The sequence below is a fragment of the Anabrus simplex genome, chromosome 1, assembly GCF_040414725.1.
Source record: "Anabrus simplex isolate iqAnaSimp1 chromosome 1, ASM4041472v1, whole genome shotgun sequence".
In the NCBI taxonomy this organism is placed as follows: domain Eukaryota; kingdom Metazoa; phylum Arthropoda; class Insecta; order Orthoptera; family Tettigoniidae; genus Anabrus; species Anabrus simplex.
The window spans coordinates 445,304,989-445,327,843 of record NC_090265.1 but is presented as its reverse complement, the minus strand read 5'-3'; the positions used below and the strand labels follow the sequence as shown (position 1 = coordinate 445,327,843).

General features: G+C 35.4%; 1 protein-coding gene across 2 annotated transcripts in view; it reads left to right on the top strand.

Moving 5' to 3' along the window:
• Ist1 (IST1-like protein) overlaps nucleotides 1-4,149 on the top strand; it is a 103,201-nt gene extending 99,052 nt beyond the window's left edge. For both annotated transcript variants that reach the window (XM_067135201.2, XM_067135200.2), the window contains one exon: nucleotides 3,748-4,149. In XM_067135201.2, coding sequence (XP_066991302.1) covers nucleotides 3,748-3,975 — 228 coding nt within the window. In that variant the 3' untranslated portion in view covers nucleotides 3,976-4,149. The remainder of the gene's footprint in view (nucleotides 1-3,747) is intronic.
• The last annotated feature ends 18,706 nt before the right edge of the window (nucleotides 4,150-22,855 follow it).

Here is a 22,855-nt window from a genome sequence, read left to right as displayed (position 1 = left end):
TGCTTCCAGAATGTGAACACAGTGCTTTTATTGCTTTGGAAACAGCTGTGTTTCCAACACTGCGTTGTGGCATTCCATTATCAGGATTTGGAATTAATATACAGTTCAGTATTTTCAGTTTTATATACACCTTTGAAGTTAGTTATCTGATTGGTCTTCAAGGCAAGAAATCAATTGTTATTGTAAGGTATTAAAAAAACCTATTCCTTTCGTAATTATTATAATTTTAGTATGCCTACTAGAATAAATATATGAAATAACGTCAAAAATTGACTCACAAAATCAGTATATACACACACATACATACATTCACTCATGAGTAATTGAATTAGAGATACCTAGCTAGTAGCATGTAGCACCCCCTTTCATCTTGATGATGGCAGTGATGCAGCATAGCATGGACTCCACAAGACACCGGAAGTGTTGGAAAGCCATACTGATCCATGATCACTGCACAGGATCGCATAATCCACGAAGATTGGTCAGAGCAGGGTCCAGGGTATGCACATCCTCTGAACAGTATCCCAGATGTGCTCAATGGAATTGAGATTGGAGCTCTCCAGGGGCAAGGCTAACATCTTCATATTCATGAATGCTCTTCAAACCAGTCAGCCACAGTATGGGAGCAATGGGCTGGAGCGTTGTCTTGCTGTAGGTACAGCTTTCCTGCAGGGTGCTGGAGGTGAACAGAAGGGTGAACATGATCTGCCAGCAATTTCCTGTAATGTTCGCCAGTGAGGGACGTTGTCAGATGTACAAGGGCTCCCATTTCATCCCACGCGAACAGTCCTTATACAAGGATACCCCCACCACTGGCATAAACTCTACCCTGCTGGCAAGAGGGATCCATTGTCAAATATGGTTAACAACGCATTCGTACCCAGCCGCTGGCGTGTACCAACTGGTACCTCAACTCATCTGCCCATGTCGGTCGTTGTGCCTTGTGACGGATGTTGAGGTGAGGTATCCTCCTGGGATGTTTGCTTCTGTATTCCGTGGCAAGAAATGGGTCTAGATGGTATGGCTGCTCACATGTCTTTATTGTCCAGCATTGAATTGACGAGTGATCAGCTGCACTGTGGCCCGTCTATCCGCTCTTACGATCCAAGCTATCCAACGGTGGTCCCTGTCATCAACTAGTTGTACACCACAACAGTTGACCTTGGCAGCAGTGGTTTTGCCTGAATCTAGGTACTTGTGGTACACTCTTGATACAGTGGCCCTTGGACAGCACATTGCCTGCACAACTTCAAGATTGGAGTGGCCCATATGCCTGGCACCGACAATAGGGCCGTGATCAAAGGTGTTGAGGTCTCGTGTCTTACCCATCCTGTAATCTCAACTATTACTCGTACAGCCCGTACAAGGTCTAATGTCCTCACTGTTACATGCCACGCTCTCCTATTACATTTGCCGGGCCAAGCACGGCGCCATTTCCCCACTACAGCTGCTATCTCTAATTCAGTTGCTAATGAGTGTATATTTAAATTGTTCGTTTCTTCTTTAGCCTATGTTGTTTCAAAATCATTTTTGACATTTGTGTACAATTTTTTTTCACAAACCTAAAGTGTAATCCACAGTTGTAACTCTGCAGTAGAATATAAAAATTAATTAAAATTTCCTTACGAAATGAAGTGTATCTAGTTAGCCATTCAGAAACAATAAAAGTTCTGTCTGTCATCCAGGCCTCAGTGAAAGGATTTTTGTACAACCCTGTTAACGTTTGGAGAGCTAGAAAAATATAGGATTTCTCAAATGGTTCATAGTGTGGGTTACTGTAGTCACGTCCTAGTTCGTGAACTATGGGCAATGGCTGAGTGGCCTAGAAATGCTCCTGAGAGTCAGGATACCAGTTGGTATGGAATGGGAGTGGGCATCTCATTCTGAATCATGGCCCTCTTTGTGCTCAGACGCCTAGGACTATACAATCCACTGGTGGTCCCTAACTCGTTAGAGGAGAGATCCTCACTTGGACTATGTGCAAGTAGGGTAGCATCCTGCTTCATGAATTTACCGAGCTCAGAACACTTCAAGCAAGCCTCGGACCTATGGGAATAACGGAGTCCCACTCCCATTTGACAGGCGAGGAACTCCTTGGAAAACAACTTGGCAACTAACGATTTAAACTATTAATAATCTTGATGATGGTGGCTGGTATTTGATCTGTATTGACTTGATCACAACAAATATGTAGGTGGATGGTCCGCCTAGTCAATACTAAATATTAATTATTTATATTTATTTATAGAGGTCTAGTACATGTTTCAAGAATCTATATACATTCCCTTCATCAGCTAGTCAAATTAAAATTCCTGTACACAATAAGACCTAATAAAAAGGGGGTCCCCATTTCTAAATTTGTTGTAACGATTTAAAGATAAGAGGTATAGAACTAAATGAGGCCACAGCACTAGTTGCAAATAGAGGATTGTGGCGATATTTAGTAAATTCACAGAGGCTTGCAGACTGAACACTGAAAGGCATAACAGTTTATAATGATAATGTATGTATGTTCTCAAAATGTTTGACTATTTCTTTCATATGTGAATGTTTCATCACGATCCTAATTGGGAACTTCATGCAGTTTTGCTAGATTGTTATAATGACAATATCATGCCCTGCCTGTTGTAAGAGGTGACTAAAAGGGGCGACTAAGGGATGATTGTATTAGAACCATGAAACTACTTGTGATTAGTATCATCATGCGGGGAACACCATGGGTCGCCTTTACTTGCGAATGGTACCACTATGTTAGGTGCACAATAGGTTTGTGATTAGTAGCAGCAGAGAGTGGTTCACTGTGGGTTTCCAATACCCGTGATCAGTACCATTGTGAGAAACACCACAGGTCTGGGCGTTGCCTTTGATTAGTACCACTATAAGAGGAACACCATGGGAATATCGGCGCCCGTGATTAGCACACTTAGGTAAGGAACACCATGGGTTTGAGTTTCCTATGAGTGGCGCCATAATGTGTGGAACACCGTGAGTCTACGCTACTTTTGATTAGTACTGCAACATGCCAAATACCATGGTTCTACTTTTCTAGCGATAAGTACCATTATGAGGGGCCGTTAACCTGGATTATCATCCCTTTAGACAACACGCATCCTTGATTCAGGATTGTACTTTAGAAGCAGTCACTTGATCAGTAATACTATTGTTTATGATAGTTTCTGGATCGGATCCACTGATTGTTTTAAATTTATATCAATCCATTCATTCTTCATCACATTTTTTATTCTGATCAGTGGATGATTTTGAACTTCTTTACATTGTCATTACATTTTGTACCATTAGGGGCCGACGACCTACATGTTAGGCCCCTTTTAACAACAAGCATCATTATCTCATCATGCACTGCTTTCATCCATCTCTGTAATCGACTTGATGTTAGCTGCTCGAGGAACCATACCTAAATTTTTTGTTAACTTCTGCAATACCTTTGGGCTGAATAGAGATTTCATCTATAACATCGCCATTACCACACTCAAGAAGTCAATCATGATCTTAAAGAATCTTGCTTGTGGACCTCAAATAAATGCTTGACGTGCCCCACTCTTTTACCTACACTTACCCTCATATGATAACATTATCTACTGTATCTATATCCATTATTGTTGTTAAGGTACACTTTATCCTTGGGTAACCTGCAGCTGTTGCAGAGAGATTGTATAATAATAAATTTCCTATCCTTGGACTGTGTATGTGTACATAATTAATATATCCTATTTTGCTTTATTACAGAATGATGAAAAGCCAAAGCCATCTCCTCGTGGGAAGATGTCACCTGGCAGTAACCAGCCTATACCTGGAGCCAGCACTTTCCCAGACCTTCCAGAGCTCCCATCCGTGCCCACTGATAGCTTTCCAATCCCAGATGATGTCGGAGCCGGTGGTGGAGCCGGTAATGCAGATGACATTGACTTTGATGATCTAACAAGAAGATTTGAAGACCTGAAGAAGAGAAAGTAGAAAATTGAGAATCAAGGCATGAAACCTTGGAAAGAATGTTGGCTTGAATTATTGAGCAGCTTGAATTGTGCTTTAGAAGTGCTGATTGTCACATTATGTGAAGAAGTACCGTTGGATTATTTGTACAGTATTTTCAAGGATTTTTGAATGTAAAAAATATTTTCCGTTCATACACATGCTGTCTCTCTTTTTGCATTGCTGCTTTAAACATTCAGTGTCAAACAAGTCATTGTATGTGATAATGCAATGAAAGATGGAATCCAGCAGCTATCTTTTTAGCTTATTTTCTCAAATATTCTGTACTTTCAGCAGCAAATATAACGATATTGAATTTTTTTGGAAATACACATAATCGAATGCTTGTGTAAATAATTATCTTCCAAATAAGACACACATTTTGAAATACCACTTTTCTTTTGTGCCATTTAATTTTGTTCACTTTAGATTGTCTCATTATGAATCAGTAATGTTGAGCCGAGCTAAGTGGCTCAGATGGTTGAGGTGCTGGCCTTCTGACCCCAACTTGGGAGGTTCAATCCTGGCTCAGTCCTGTGGTATTTGAAGGTGCTCAAATACGTCAGCCTTGTGTCGGTAGATTTACTGGCACATAAAAGAACTCCTGCACCTCGGCATCTACGAAAACCATAAAAGCCAATAACATTATTATTATTATTATTATTATTATTATTATTATTATTATTATTAATGAGCCAGATTTCTTCTCATTATACAGCACCTCATAATTCTTTCATTGACCATTGGTAAGTGAGCTGTGTTGCTATTTGCCTTATTGCCATGGAGCCAGATAATCTATCAAATTAAACAAGATACACTTTGCATATGATTGTTTTCCACTTTCAATATCATTGACATTTATGCAAAGCTCATTGGCATTTTAGAAGTTTGGCAAGCAACATATAGCAAATGTGCTCTCAAATTCACTTAACAGTAGTATTGTATAATGATTTCTTAATAATAATAATAACAATAATGATTTTACATCCCATTAACTACTTTTATGGTTTTCGGAGATACCAGGGTGCTGGAATTTTGTTGCACGAGAGTTCTTTAACGTGCCAGTGAATCTTATTAAAATTATAAAATCCTTTTAATCACAACCACCTACTCAATACATTATATTACTCATTGAATTATAATGAATTATTATTATTATGAATTAATGAATTATAGTGAATCTACCGACATGAGGCTGACATGTGGGCACCTTCAAATACAACCAGACTGAATGAGGATCGAACCTGCCAAGTTGGGCTCAGAAGGCCAGCGCTCGACCATCTAAGCTACTCAGCCTGGCAATGATTTCTTGTAGGTTATAAAAATCTAGACAGAGATTTCTGAAGATTGATGATTTAATGTCAATTTATATTCTGAAGTTGTTCACTACCTTTATTAAGCAGGATATGTGAGAAAGTATGGTAACCACCTCATGCAATACTTTTTTATACTAGATAATGTGTAATCCTATGTCTCCACCAATAAATATTATTTCAGTGCTTTAAGGTCATTGTGAAATGGTGAAGAGTTAACATCATGTACCTGAAACAGAATTGAAATGCCTGAAATATGAGAGTTGTTACATTGTTTTACCTTGGAAGAGGACAGTTACTAAATATGGACTAATATTTGACCATTAGTTTCATGGAAAACTGAAGATTTAATGAGATATGCTTAATCTTTTGCTTTCTCATTTTTTATTGTTTTTCTATAAATGTGTTATCCTTAAAACAAGAATTGGAAGACATAGACTTCTAAAATTAGTACTATTTATGGAAATGTGAACAAAAGGCTTGTAATGAAATTATGCTAGAAGAGAAATAAAAGGCTTATATATTTTTCAGTTATCCTTAAAAAGTATATAGAATTTTTCTTGGCGTGGTTTCATGATAGAAAACTTTTTTACTGTTTATTATTATAGCTGGGCTGAGTGGCTCAGAGATTTGAGGCGCTGGCCTTCTGATCCCAACTTGGCAGGTTCGATCCCGGCTCAGTCCGGTGGTATTTGAAGGTGCTCAAATACGCCATCCTTGTCTCGGTAGATTTACTGGCACGTAAAATAACTCTTGCGGGACTAAATTCTGGCAACTTGGTGTCTCCAGAAACCGTAAAAGTAGTTAATGGGACATAAAGCAAATAACATTAATTAATTACTGTTTATTATTATTATTTATAATAAAAGAGAGAGAGAGTGAGTGTGTGTGTGTGCGTGTGTGCGCGTGCGTGTGTGCACGCGTGCTCCCACAAAATCTTCAGCATGCAGAAATCTGAAACTTTTAATATAGGTAGATGGAAGGGAGGCCTTTGCTGGCAGGACCTAGTGTTTACAGTGCACTATGTCTTCTGGTATAGGCTAGAGCAATTTTGTTACTTTCATAAATCTATCTCTGCCTTATCCTTGGCTTTGACAATATGAAAGTGACTGAGGTATGAGCGATGCTAGTAATGCTAATTCTTTATGCAGCCAGTCCCTGCTATGAATGGTGTGAAAATGTTGCTCATAGGGTCGGTTGATGCATTTCAGTGGGTTTGGCAGACTGATATGTAATAGCAACTCTGGCTCGGTGAGGAAAGCAACGGGAAACCACCTCACTCCTCATTTCCCTAACGCCTCTTCAGTGATGCCTAGGCCATCTATGACAGCTGATGGCAGAGCTGTTGACGATCCCTCCAGCGGAAGCACTGACGGACTGAACATACATACATAGATGAAAGGGGGTCCGAATGCGCCTTGAAACCAGATTTTTAATTTTCACTTTCATTGGTCACCTATGAACAAAAAATTGTCGGAAAATATGTGTTGGGATGTGACAGTCCAAGTGCTGTCATCAAGATTAAGTGTATAGATTCACTGTCACTAGGCGATATACATAAGATAGCTAATAAAAGTCAAGGTGCTATTTTAAGTCCATGGCTTAGGAAGCCATTTTTGCTCCCAGACACGAAGAGCCATATTCAGTCCGCAATATATGGAAGTGTTTGTGTGTATGTGTGCGATGTCCAGCCAAATCTGAAATATTTATTTATTTATTTATTTATTTATTTATTTATTTATTTATTTATTTATTTATTTATTTATTTATTTATTTATTTATTTATTTATTTATTTATTTATTTATTTATTTATTTATTTATTTATTTATTTATTTATTTATTTATTTATTTATTTATTTATTTATTTATTTATTTATTTATTTATTTATTTATTTATTTATTTATTTATTTATTTATTTATTTATTTATTTATTTATTTATTTATTTATTTATTTATTTATTTATTTATTTATTTATTTATTTATTTATTTATTTATTTATTTATTTATTTATTTATTTATTTATTTATTTATTTATTTATTTATTTATTTATTTATTTATTTATTTATTTATTTATTTATTTATTTATTTATTTATTTATTTATTTATTTATTTATTTATTTATTTATTTATTTATTTATTTATTTATTTATTTATTTATTTATTTATTTATTTATTTATTTATTTATTTATTTATTTATTTATTTATTTATTTATTTATTTATTTATTTATTTATTTATTTATTTATTTATTTATTTATTTATTTATTTATTTATTTATTTATTTATTTATTTATTTATTTATTTATTTATTTATTTATTTATTTATTTATTTATTTATTTATTTATTTATTTATTTATTTATTTATTTATTTATTTATTTATTTATTTATTTATTTATTTATTTATTTATTTATTTATTTATTTATTTATTTATTTATTTATTTATTTATTTATTTATTTATTTATTTATTTATTTATTTATTTATTTATTTATTTATTTATTTATTTATTTATTTATTTATTTATTTATTTATTTATTTATTTATTTATTTATTTATTTATTTATTTATTTATTTATTTATTTATTTATTTATTTATTTATTTATTTATTTATTTATTTATTTATTTATTTATTTATTTATTTATTTATTTATTTATTTATTTATTTATTTATTTATTTATTTATTTATTTATTTATTTATTTATTTATTTATTTATTTATTTATTTATTTATTTATTTATTTATTTATTTATTTATTTATTTATTTATTTATTTATTTATTTATTTATTTATTTATTTATTTATTTATTTATTTATTTATTTATTTATTTATTTATTTATTTATTTATTTATTTATTTATTTATTTATTTATTTATTTATTTATTTATTTATTTATTTATTTATTTATTTATTTATTTATTTATTTATTTATTTATTTATTTATTTATTTATTTATTTATTTATTTATTTATTTATTTATTTATTTATTTATTTATTTATTTATTTATTTATTTATTTATTTATTTATTTATTTATTTATTTATTTATTTATTTATTTATTTATTTATTTATTTATTTATTTATTTATTTATTTATTTATTTATTTATTTATTTATTTATTTATTTATTTATTTATTTATTTATTTATTTATTTATTTATTTATTTATTTATTTATTTATTTATTTATTTATTTATTTATTTATTTATTTATTTATTTATTTATTTATTTATTTATTGAAAAATTTAGGGAATACGAGGATTTTGCTGTACCATCAGTAAAATGTGAACCCTTTTTTCTTTCAACTAACTCTGTATTATATTTTATTGTTTTATTTAGAGGAAGAAACATATAAATCCCGCCTGGTGGTCATGATCGTTAAGGCATGAAGTCTATATGGTGTGACACCGTGGTTAGCCGGTTTGAGTCCTGTTGGTCGAAAAAACTCACCATCAGAATGTTGACCGGCAGGGTAGGAGACTTGGTGGTATACAATTTCTAATCACTAGATTGTGTGCCAAAAGCCTGGATTCAATTCCAAACTTCTCCACAGTGCTCATATGGAGTGAGAGCATGTGACGCTGTTGATGGTGATTCATCCATCGGATGGAGACATAAAGCCTTGACCAAACCCCTTGATTCTATTCGACAGGAGTAGTGTCTGTGCCAGCACTGGGTTTCACCCTCTCCCTTCCTACTATAATATTAAATCATTAATTTCATCTCATTAAGTTCTCTAATGAGGTTGATGTTAGGAAGGGCATCCAGTCGTAAAAACTCATACAAAGTTTCATCTCGCTTCATACCCGACCCCGTAGGGAAACAGGACAATGATTGGACGTACATATATTTAGAGGAAACATATATATTACTATTCCTTGTTTATTATTATATACTATCAGTCTAGGTGCATTTTTTAAGTCCGTGGCATAGGAAGCCATTCAGCCAAGATCAAAGGATATTTCCCACCTTCCAATAATTTTATTTTTATAGCTAGATTTTACTTTACAAAAGAAAAATTAAATGTACCATCTTGTAATAAGCTAGATTTTGTGTGTATACAAACATGTAACAACTTAAATTCTAGTTAAACATTACAAGAACATGTTTCATTCCATTTTGGAACATCTTCAGCTTTAAAAAAACATATATTAAGTACAAATACTGGCACGTATAAAATAATGAGAACACTAAAGATGGTGATGAAGTTAAAATGCTCTTCTGTAGAGAATTAAAACACTGAACACGCCATTGTTCATATTGATAATATAGTTCGTTGTGGCATTAGTCTTTAAAGGGAAGAGGTTCTTATTTCTTCTAAATATAAAAACGTTGTTGATATTATACAATGTACATTCCATTAACTTGTAATATGTTCTGAGTTTTGAATTTTAAACTATAACAACCAGGGGATACTCCTTAAGGTCAGTTGTTTTCTTTTAAATAAATTGTTTAAAAACATCTAATGATTGAATTAATAAATGCGGTTGAAACCGCGGGTAGATGCTATAGAAGAAGAATAAAATGCACCCAATAGATATTACAGGGAGCTGTTTAACAATCTTTGCTGTACTCGACCAATGATTGCTTCCCCACACACATCCCATTAGGGTCATGGTACTTATTATTTTGGCAGATCTTGTTATGGAATCCATGCACTGCCAGTCTCGTCACAAGGTGACACAATTCATAGTTTGCTTCCTTCCTGGCATCCTTGTTCATTGTATCAGTTGCATAAAACTCACTCCATATTTCTTTCTCCTTCTCTCTTCTTTTGTAAATAGTGGCTTCTTTCTATGTTGTAGATGATAGAACTAGTGTGTCATATCTTCCAGGAGAAATATTTCCCTTGCTAAAACAAAGACTATTGTCGACCAAAATATTACGTGCATTCAAGTTTGGATTTAGTTTATGAAACCATCAATAGGCCTACAGAAATTCAATAACACTTATCATTTTCCTCATTTTGTTTCACATTAGGTCATGTAGATTTGGAATTTTAAATTTATAATTTATATTTTAATACTTTTTATTGCAGATGGAATGGAAGAAGTGCCCATTTTTAAATGTTTCAACTGTGAGTCAGGGGGCATTGGTTCTCAAAAACCTGTCATGTGATTGAATACAAATTTTAACAAATTATATAAACATTGGAATGTTTTATAAATTGTTTATGAATTTTGGAATCTTCTGTTTCCAGAAAAAAGTTTTTTTTGCTAGGGGCTTTACGTCGCACCGACACAGATAGGTCTTATGGCGACGATCAGAAAAAAAAAAAGATCATATCTGTTTTGTTTGGTAACTTTTTTCTCAGCTTGAGGTGCTTGGAAAATTTCATTCTTGGTCGCATTGTGATTTTTATATATCTATTGGTTACACTGTCATCATCATATCGTCATGAATTCCTTCCAGCAAGCCGGGTAAGATGTTTTAGAACGATGTGCCTCCATTTGATACCGTCTTACTGTATGATTGTGAAATACATAAATGAATTCACTTTTTCTATCACTTTGTATTTGTATTGGGTAGAATGATATGGATCAATAGTATCAATAGATCAATAGATGCAGGGAAAGCTGTGACACATTGCCATGGTAGCGCAGGACATTGCGCCTTTCCACACCTTGCTTGGAGTTGAATCTACTGATTACAAGTTGTATGTATATATATATATATATAATTTGCATATATCTATTTACAATACGAGTATATTTGGATTAGTGCAATGTTTTCCTTTTCATGTTCCATTTTCTTGGGCTTTAGATTTGTATTTTTTCTTCACCGCTCTATATTCTTCTGGATCTTGTTCCCTTAATGTGATTTTGGCCTTTTGTAGGATTCAAAGTTTGTGTTTGCCTTCCTGGTAGCATTCTCCGTTGAGCCACTTTTTTGTTTTTCTTTCCTGTGTTTTTGGAATATGTACTGTGGCCGCTGCTGTGGCTGCTTTGAATTATTTCATATACATTTGCTAGATTGCCTTCCATCACCCTTAGTATGTCCATATTCAGTTGCCTTCTAATTCTGTTGGTCATTGTACTTTTTGTGCAATTTTATTATCAGAATGAATATGCCGTTTCTTATTAATGTGGAATCTGTTTTCCTTAATTGTCTCTATACAGTTTTATACCTTGATGCATCGTTTCTTCATTGTGTAAATCTCATAATAATAAATCAACAACAGCAATGGTGCGTGGCCTCCAGAGAGGCCTGGTGCAGGTCTTTCAAGTCGATACATGATAGCCGGAGCCCTCGAACTGTTGGAATTAACCAAAAAAAGTTAAAATCCCCGACTGAATCAGGACCCGCTGGACCAACGGCCAGAATGCGCTAACGATTTAACCATGGAGCTGGACGTGCTCATACTATACATAACGGCATCTGAATATTGCAACCATGATACAGGTGATGAAAATAAAAAGCATAATTCTTACACCATTTCGTTTCAATTTTTGTTATACCTTGTACTAATGAAACCTTTAAGGTCAGTTCTTATTGCAAATTAATGTTATTATGGCGATCACCTTCATTTTCATAAAGATTCCCTAGACCTTTCGCAGATGATAGGTTAGAGATCCAACACAGCACGGCTGGGATGTTGTCACAGAAGTTAGAAATTCAACACAGCGCGTCTCTGACGGTGTCACAGCAGGCTGTGCGAGGCTGCCAACTTAGCATCTAGTTACAAGACCAGTCTAGTGAAAATGAATGGCTTGGTTAGATCCATCTTGTACCAGGCAACAAAACGGTCAACAGGCCTCTAGCATCCCACATACTCCACAAGGTATGACGCAATTAATCGCTCTGTGACTAATTAAAAAGTATCCGGCACATGCCGTGACGATTTTAAACTGTGCGATTTTCTCATGTTCAACAAAGTTGGCAGCCCTAGCCAGCCAATAGCAACACAGAAAATGGTGGCAAATCTGAGTTTTACAGTGTCTACATTTTAATTCTTGTAAATAATACTAGAATACTTCTAGGGGTCAGTTAGTGGGTCGAGGTGAAGTGTTGACGTCAGGAGGCTCATAGTGTTTGTGCATGAATAGATGCGGAGAAATTTAACATTGGTTTATATGGAACATTTTTGGGACCAAATGAATTGAACAATGAATACTGGAAAACAATTCTGGGAACGATGCACCTAGGTTCTACTATATTACCTTTCCAAGGCCTTGGGTTTGAGTGATGTAAATTGCACTTGTATGCACCATTATAGGAGATGTAAGTTTTCATGTTGTTATTTAACAGCATTAATCCCTCTTCAGTTAGGTAGCTGTTAGGTTTGTGCATTTTGCAATTGAGGTCACTTTGAGCAAAAATTTTTCTTTGCAGCTCTCCAGAAAGGTGCATCCCAGGTTGGAAGTATGCCCTTATGATAGTGAAACTATTCATTTTTACTACAATTATTTTTTCTTCTGTATTTATATTTTTGAACAGTTCCAAATGTGGCTTCAATAGGCATAGTCTGTTGGCCTTCCTGCTGCTTTTCTTTTGCATATCTATATATAGAATTTGAAAAGAATGGTATTTCTGTATCGGTCATGTCCACAGTAACAAGGAAATGCATTTTTTACTTTTCTGTAATTTCTGCCTGCCTGTATGTATGTATGTATGTATGTATGTATGTATGTATGTACACGCATCACAAGAAAACGGCTGAAATGAATTTAATGAAAATCGGAATGTAAAGTCGGGTGATGAACCACTACAATCTAGGTTATAAAGTATTTTATTCACGCTGAGTGAAATGGTAGTTTAGGGGAAGGCCTGAAATTTAATTCTCAAATATTTATTATATTAGTGGTCGTACCTTCACGAAACTTGGTATGCAAAGTCGGAGAATAAGTCTCTATAATCTAGGCCATCAATAATTGTATTCACGCTGAGTGAAATAGCAGTTTAGGGGAATGACTAAAATTTAATTTTCAAATATTTATATTATTAGTGGTCATATCTTAATGGAAATCGGCAGACAAAGAAGGGAAATAAGTCGCTGCAATATAGGCTATATATAATTGTGTTCATGCTGAGAAAAAAGGTAGTTTAAGGAAAGGCCTAAAATTAAATTCTCAAATATTTATTATATTAGTGGTCGTATCTTCACGAAAATTAATGGAAATCAGTAGACAAAGATGGGAAATAAGTCGCTACAATATAGGCTATACATAATTGTATTCACGCCGAGAAAAATGGTAGTTTAGGGGAAGGCCTAAAATTTAATTCTCAAATATTTATTATATTAGTGGTCGTACCTTCATGAAAATTGGTATGCAAAGTCGGAGAATAAGTCGCTTTAATCTAGGCCATCAATTTTATTCACACGTAGTGAATTGGTAGTTTAGGGAAAGGCCTGAAATGTAATCTATATACATAAAATAAGAGTTTTGTCTGAACATTGCTCAGAATTTGAAAAGAATGGTATTTCTGTATCGGTCATGTCCACAGTAACAAGGAAATGCATTTTTTACTTTTCCATAATGTCTGTCTGTCTGTCTGTCTGTCTGTCTGTCTGTCTGTCTGTCTGTCTGTCTGTCTGTCTGTCTGTCTGTCTGTCTGTCTGTCTGTCTGTCTGTCTGTCTGTCTGTACACACATCACGAGAAAACGGCTGAAGAGAATGAAAATCAGTATGTAAAGTCGGGCGATGAACCACTACAGTATAGGCTATAAATGATTTTATTCACGCTGAGTGAAATGGTAGTTTAGCGGAAGGCTTGAAATGTAATTCTCAAATAAGTTATTTATGTTATTAGTGGTCGTATCGATATATACTACATAACTAATATAACTTTAGTTATGTCGTAAGTTAGTAGTAGTTATGTAAGGAGTTATTAAATTTCCGATCACTTATGTCTTATACATTGTTACCGTACCGCATATAATCACAGAGATATTAATGAATTTGGATTTTTGTTACTAAGTCCATATCAGCACCGAGTCACGAGAAAATGGGTAAACAGAATTTAGTGAAAATAGGTGTGTAATGTCTGAGAATAAGGAACTACAGTCTACGATATAAATAATTTTGTAAGACGCCCTAATATCACAGAGTATAGATAAGAAATGTGTTTTTCCACCATTCAATACACAACAAGCCTTCAAACACATCGGCACAAGACTCCACAACAACTATAACTACAACAACAAACGTAGACGAGAGAGGTGTTGCCACCAACTACTTCTAAATACAAGCTCGAGACCTGCTGTTTGCTATATTGAAACTTGCCATAGTATATCACAAGTTGGGATATATAACACAATAAAATTTCTTCATGACAAAGGCCCATATCAATAAGACGTACACCAGTTTCAGAATGTTCTCGAAGATTACCTTACGCAGCTAAAATCAACATAACTTAGAAGTAAAGGAACTGCACAGAGGACAGAAGAATGGAATCTATGTAGCATGAATTGAAACTTTTAACAAGTGTCTACCTATACGTACCATTAATGTGTTGAAACTTTTTAAATGTTATATATTGTGGCCTGTGTGTTTTAATATGTTTTACATACTCATGTTCTAATTTGTAACTTTTTACCCTGACTACTGATATTTTAATTATATGCTATTGTATACATTTCCATCCCCCATTAGACATCCGGATGCCTAATACAATAACAACTTGTGAATTGTCTAATGGCTAAAACAAATCATGTACTAGCTGATGATGGCCGTTAAAGAGCCGAAACCGGTACTAGTTTAATCTATTAAAATAAATTGTGTATTGAATGGTGGAAAAACACATTTCTTATCTATACTTTGAATCTGTCAATACGGAAAATGAAATTTATAAATAATAAAACTAATATAACAGAGTCGAAAGAAAACTAATGTGAAGGCCTGCAATATAGAAAGCTCACAAACTTTATCAACAATAACATTACATTGACCATTGTTTGTTGTGATGTGCTTTTTGTCTTCTGTTTCCACTCATCCCCGATAGATAGGATTACTGCAGCATACTGAGGTTTTTTTAAATTTGCTTTACGTCGCACCGACACAAGTAGGTTTTATGCCGACGATGGGATAGGAAAGGAATAGGGGTGTGAAGGAAGCGGCCTTTAATTAAGGTACAGTCTGGTGTGACTGGTGTGAAAATGGGAAACCACGGCCATCTTCAGGGATGCCGGCAGTGGGGTTCGAATCTACTATCTCCCGGATGCACGCAACTAACCACACGGCCAACTCGCCTGGTCGTACCGAGTGTAACAGCCTGCCTGTATATTGGCGGGAAGTAGCTGGGGAGTTAGATAACTTTCTTCTTTAGCATGCCATTCCTCTGGTTCGTACATTTTCTGATATTAGTGGTACGTAACACACTGGTTCATCATAGCATTCGAGCTATTCAATCCCTATACTGAGGCACTGATTGGAATGACTAGTGTGCATATTTAACGGAATAATGACAGAGGAGTGTTCACGGCAGTCTGCGACCTGGTTACTTCAGCTGTGGAACTTTGGACTGTTAGATCGGCACCGTAGAACTGTTCGTTGAAAGTGAGAAAATGTGCGGTTTTTCATTTGATCGGGTATTTTATACGATAACATTGCTTTTAATCGCTACATTCCCACTGACGTTTTTGTAATGACCTATGTTGAATTCAGTTTGGAAAACCACCAAGTCAGTCTTTCTGAGAATCCCGTAGCGAAGCACGGGTACATAAGCTAGTACATGTATATTATAAAAGCCTGATGATACGTAGTTCTCTTTTGTTACAAATGTCTTTATACATTAATACCTTCAAATACATTCTTTAGAATTAAATTCAGGGCTCTCAGAGCTAGACTCCTCCATTATTTTGTCCTCTTTGAGTGGTGAAATGGCTGCACAAGAATACCTCTAGGCCAAAATTCCATATGGTTTGCCTGTTCTATATAGTCCAGCGGAAAACCTATTTATTAGGCTTTGTTGCTTTCTAGCGTTTTGAATTCCTCGCATGTAATTTTTCTCTGTATTTCTTCTTTTTATTCCACACCCCCCCCCCCCCCCCCCCCCCCTCAGAAAGTTATATGTACTTTTGTTAATCCGTTTCTTTGGCTAAATGGTCAGTGCAGTGGCCTTAAGTTCAGAGGACACCAGGTTCTATTCCTAATGGGGCCGGGAGATTTTAACTGTATATATTCAATTTCTGTGACTCGAGGACTGGTGTTCGTGTTCATCTTCATACACAACTCTTCCTGATTTTATGCATTCTTTAGAATACATTCTTTAGAATTAAATTCAGGGCTCTCAGAGCTAGACTCTTCCATTATTTTGTCCTCTTTGAGTGGTGAAATGGCTGCACAAGAATACCTCTAAGCCAAAATTCCACATGGTTTGCCTGTTCTGCAAATGATGATAGGTGATTTGACATTAATGAGGATGAGATAAAATAGCTTTTGTTCTTGCATAAAATCGTCGACTTGCCAGTGCTTTAACTTTGTCGTCGAGGTATCCATAACAATACAGGCAGTAACAAGAAACACATACATAGGACAGCCACATTCCAGAGGATAGTTGCCTAGTTGTACCTCTTGAAACAATAATCAGCACCACTACCACCACCTTAGCTATTTCGTAGAAAAATATCTGAGGTACATGCAGCAGTAGCCAGACTAAATCAGAAATGTAACCGCCCTTGCTCAGTATGTGAAACCCATCGTTCAAACTGAAAGCATGTAAGAAGCGGTGGGCCTGACTCACCATCCGAGGCAAATGTGTTAAGTAAGAAAGTCTTCAGTGCCCCCTTTTTCTTAAAATACAGTAGAATTTCCTGTATATGGGAACAATGGAACTGGAATAGTGCCTGATTACAAAATGTTCTGGCCAACTGGAACTTATGACCATTTAAGACATATTTCATTAGCTAAGCATATAAATAAAATTCAAACAACACATTGCTAATGTGTTAAAATAATAAATAAAATATAAAATAAATAAATAAATAAATAAAATATAAATAAAATTCAAACAGATTGCTAATGTGTCAAAATAACTCTGATTTTTCTATATACAGAAAACACATATACTGAAAGTATCATAATAGATATACAGAAAACTGGCCATGTTTAATACCTTCGAAAATTAGTTTTAATCACACGTTCTGTAGCGTGTGTTGTTATGATCTTTTTGAGGTCCATGGTGTTAGTGATGATTATGGAGGCACATTTAATCTGTGAAACACAAATCACATTGGGGAAAAAAAAGGCAAATCGTAAACCAATAACACATTTCTTTGTCAATAGTGGAGAAAACAGTGTTACAAATGCAGTTGCTTTTTATATAGTTTCCTGCAGAACATAATGTTCCATTTTCAGTTTCTGACCAGGCAGGGAATTTATCTAAAGCAATGTTTCTGGATTCAAAAACTGCACAATTATGGTTTTGACTTGACTTGACTTAATTCCTCTCGTTCCCACTGGAACATAGGGCATCCGTGAAACGTCTCCATTGTGGTCGTCGACTTGCCAGTGCTTTAACTTTGTCATCGAGGTATCCATCCGGTTTCGTTTCACTTCACTTTCTTTAATAAGTGGATTTAAGATGTGCAAGTTATTAGCCCACAGCATCAGAATTATGGTTTTGGAAGAATAAAATCTTCTGCACTAGTAAATTTGATGGCTAGTAAAACAGAGGAAGACATCGTTTGATATTTGCAAAGTGTGCCATCTTCCTTGCTACTGATGCTTGTAATGATGCCAACGATGTCAAGCTTTATCCTTTGGTTATTTCATTTTATAATTGAGAACAGGGTCAGGTGTGCACTTTACTTTTATCGTTATTAGAGAATGCTGATAATACAGGTCCATATATTTTTTGCTTGTAAACAATGAATTTTCTTCTCTAAATATTCCTTGGAAAGATTTTATAGCTGTTTTTTTGTTTGTTACTTCTTTAATGTTGCACTAACGCAGCAAAGGTTTTTGGTGACAAAAGGCTGAGAAAAGGCTAAGTTTGGCATTTAATTAAGATATAACCCCCAGCATTTGCCTGGTGTGAAAATGGGAAACCAGTTAAAACCATCTCCAGGGCTGCCGACAGTGGTATTCGAACTCCCAATCTCTCGAATGCAAGCTCACAGCTGTGAGACCCTAAATACACAATTAAACTGAAAACAAGAAATAAAGTGGTTCAACCTATTCAATACAAGGAAAATAAGAAATGTAATGTTACATTCTTATTTGATTAAAAATGGTACGGGTTTCGACTACTATTCTGGGTCATCATCAGCCGATTAAATAAAAATATAAAACAGTGCATAAAAATTTGTGATACAGTTCAATACAGAATATTATGAAATTTCTATCTTTAAACCCTAAATACACAGCCAACTTGCTCAGTTTTATAGCAGTTACTTCTGACAGTGTCAAGACAGTGACTGGCAGCATTAATGACTTCGTCAGAAATTATCTGAGACAACAGTCTTCTGTTTTAATACAGGGATGTTCATGCCATCAGATCCATTTAGCTGCTCGAAAAGCTTATACCTATTTGCCAGATAATATTGAACATTTTCTGGTTCATATTTTTTACTATCCAGAAAAAAAAGTTTCAAAAGACTTAGCACTTTGAAAGTATATCAAGAGATGTGTGATGCTAAGTATTAAAGTACTCGTTGGCTTTCTCTCCTTGAATATCTCACCAGGATTCTGGATCAATGGGTGGCCCTAACCCTAATATTTTGCAGGAGACAAAAAAATTAAATATTCATAAACCAATTTGAAACAGTGGGAGAGAGCTTTCATTTTTGATCCCATGATAAAGTTTACTGTTACTTTCTTCAGAGTGTACTGCCCATTTTTTATAATGTAAATTTGTTTTTTACAACAAGATCCTCCAGTTGTACGTGTGTTGAGAAGTAAACTTAATCGTCTTTAAACAGACTTGTTGGGAAGGTTTATTAAACCTAGTGATGGGCAGTCTGAGACGAGGTCTCGAGATTTCTCGGGATTTCTCGAGACTAGCGCAAGCATTATTTCTCGCGAGAAATCTCGAGAGCGTTGTTCCCACAATGTGCAGCGAGCAGCATGTCGTAGGCCTGCAGGTAGTCGGAGCTGAATGTTGTTTGTTCCGAATATGCGAATAGCCAACCACAGGCCTTCTCATTTTCGAAAATACATGTCAACAAGCGACTAGGGCGTTCATTTATACCGAGGTCTATTTTGACGCAGTATAACATAATTATAAAGGGTACGCATTCGGGCATTGTATGCATTGGTAGGTACACAAATGAGTGGTTTAAGTACAGAACCTGACGGCTACTGTAGGTACACGTAACTGGATACTAGAGGCATTATTCGAACTCGAGACGAGGCAAGATGCGCCTTGCTGCATATGCGACCACCATTACGCATGAGTGGAATGTGCAATCTAAATTGCTATAGAGTATTCGCGTCATAATTAGGTAGGTACTTCGATATATGACGGTGCAATGTGAACTGTGTCGAATTGTACGCGACAACTTGAAGACGATATCCGAAATGCAACTAAGTCGTGGGTGTTGGTTATTTTTAAGAGATGTCACATAGCACAGCCCACTGTGTTGCTTATTGAAAAGAAGTAAAATACATCGGCAGAAATACTTCTGGGATGATCCGGCACTTACTAACGCATAATATCAATGAAGAGGAATCGTCACAGAACACCTACGGCCCTGTCTGAATCACAAGAAACTACCCTGCCGACAACGATTGTGAGGCATCCAAGTAGGATTACATCCTAATAACAATTATTAACAAATTATACGGGTTACTCAACTAAGAAGTCCACCTGACATAATTCGTGAACAGTTTAAGATACTGGCATTCTGTATTCAGTTTCGTTAATGGTAATGAGCTCATAGTTAAATATGCAGTACTTTCATAGGCTTTTGACAAAATTTATCGTCACACACGTTTCCATGTGAGAACTGCTGATGATAACTATCAAGCTTACACTCGTAGTTACTGGGACGTCTCGCAGCTCGCAGCACACGATAATCGGTCTCGAGAGCATTGCCCATCACCCCTGTTACACGTTCCACTCATGTGTAATGGGGGCTGCATATGTAGCAAAGCACATCTTCCCCGTCTCAGGTTCAAATAATGCACGCCTCTAGTATCCAAGTAGGTGTACATCCTATCTACAGTTATTCACAAATTATGCATTGTTATTCATCTAAGATGTCCATGCCAAATAAGTCTTGAACATTTTAAGATACTGACATTCTGTTTCCACTTTAGTTAATGGTATTAAGGGGTTCATAGTTAAACATGCAATACTTTTCCAGGCTTTTGACAAAATGTATTGGCTCACACGTTTTCATAAGAGAACGTTATTTCACGCAATAACTGCCAATGATATACTATCAAGTTTACAGTCGTAGTTACTGGTACGTCACACAGCTTACACTACAGGAGGATCAGTCTCGAAATTCTCTCGAAAGTCTGGAGATCTGCGATGTCAGTCTCGAGAGTCTCGAGCGAGAGCATTGCCCATCACTAATTAAACCATCTTGTGTACAAGTACAATAATTACTGTGGTGGAATTTTAAAAAGGAAAGCACCAAAAAGGATATGAGGTTTTGGTGATCGGTGCTAATTGTAGGGATTATTTGAAAGAAGAATTAAGTTGTTTTAATGAGTGAGAGTTTAATTCCTGTGTTGGAGAGTTGTACATTGCAGCTTGTGATAACATTGTGACAAAATTTCCTCGTAGTAATGAATTTTTTAAACATGCAGTGATTGCTAATTTAAATTTCAGACAAAGTGTTTCATTTTTACCAATAGAATATTTGATCAACAGATTTCATGAAATTATAGCAGATTCAGACCATGATAAACTTGAATCAGTATGTGCATCTTATCAGTGTGAACATTTTATCTGGTGTTGCTTGGAGTAAAGTTGCAAATTTAAAGAATGAAAGTGGTTTAATGAACCGTAACACTTTCAGTAAGGTCTTGTTAGCTGTTTTATCAGTGCCAAAGAGTAATGCACAAACAGAAAGAACGTTTAGCATTGTGAAAAAAAAAAAAAAATCAAACTGAATTTAGGACTTCACTAAGTATAAATATATTATCATTGCTCCTCATTGAAAAACTAAAGATGGCATCAAATGGTGCTGTATGTTTCAAGAAATGATTCATTGAGAAGCAGTTACAAGAGGCGAAGCATGCTACAACACAAGATGTACACTGGAATAACTAAAGCAGTTACATGAACATGTTACAACACAATATGTAGACCAGAATAACTAAACAGGTATTTAAACATGAACCTTTCTTTTAGGTTAGGTATATTTTAAAAGTGAAGATTCGAGGCTCCCTTGTCGATGTTTCCTTTATTCTTTGATTACCCTGATTACTGATTCCTCATTCAAAAGATTGGCAGGTATGCGATGACATTTCCTTCATCATTCATCAACAATGACATTATATCGACCCCCTGTGGGTGGGGGACGCAGACGAAGAATACACCCACGGTATCCCCTGCCTGTCATAAGAGGCGACCAAGGGATGATTGAATTAGAACCATGAAACTACTTGTGATTAGTAGCAGCAGAGAGTGGTTTACTGTGGGTTTCCAGTACCTGTGATTATGTATATGTATGTTCAGTCTTCAGCCCTAAGGCTGGTTGAATCCTCAACAGCTCTGCCATCAGCTGTCATGGATGGCCTAGGCATCACTGAAGAGGCGTACTAGGGAAATGAGGAGTGAGGTAGTTTCCCCGTTGCTTTCCTCACCGAACCAGAAGTTGCTATTACATATCAGTCTGCCAAGCCCACTGAAATACATGCATCAATCGACCCTATGAGCAACATTTTCACACCATTCATTGCAGGGACTGGCTGCACAAAGAATGGCATTACTAGCATCACTCATACCTCAGTCACTTTCATATTGTCAAAGCCAAGGATAAGACAGAGACAGATCAATGAAAGTAACAAAATTGCTCTAGCCCATACTAGAAGACATAGTGCACTGTAAACACTAGGTCCTGCCAGCAAAGGCATTACCTGTGATTAGTACCACTATATGCAGAACATCACAGGCTTACATTGCCTGTGATTTGTACCATTATGTGAGAAACACCACGGGTCTGGGCGTTGCCTGTGATTAGTACCACTATATGAGCAACAGTGTTGGTCTGCTTTGCCTGTGATTTGTACTTACTATGTGAGGAACACCACGGAATAGTAAGAGGCCCTGTGATTAGTACACCTATGTGAGGTACACCATGGGTTTGCGTTGCCTACGAGTGGCACCATTATGTGAGAAACACCATAGGTCTGCGTAACCTGTACGACATTCAATACTTAGTACCATGATGTTAGGAACACCGTGAGTTTATGCTACCTTTGATTAGCACCGCAACTTGAGAAATACCATGGTTCTACTTTACCAGCGATAAGTGCCATTATGAGGGACCGTTGACCTGGATATTGAACCCCTTTAGACAACACGCATCATCGATTCAGGATTGTGCTTTGGAAGCAGTCCCTTGGTCAGTCATATAGTTTCTGGGAAGGTGAGGCGTTGCGGGTTGGAAAAACTTATTGTTTTAAATTCATATTCATCCATTCATTCTTC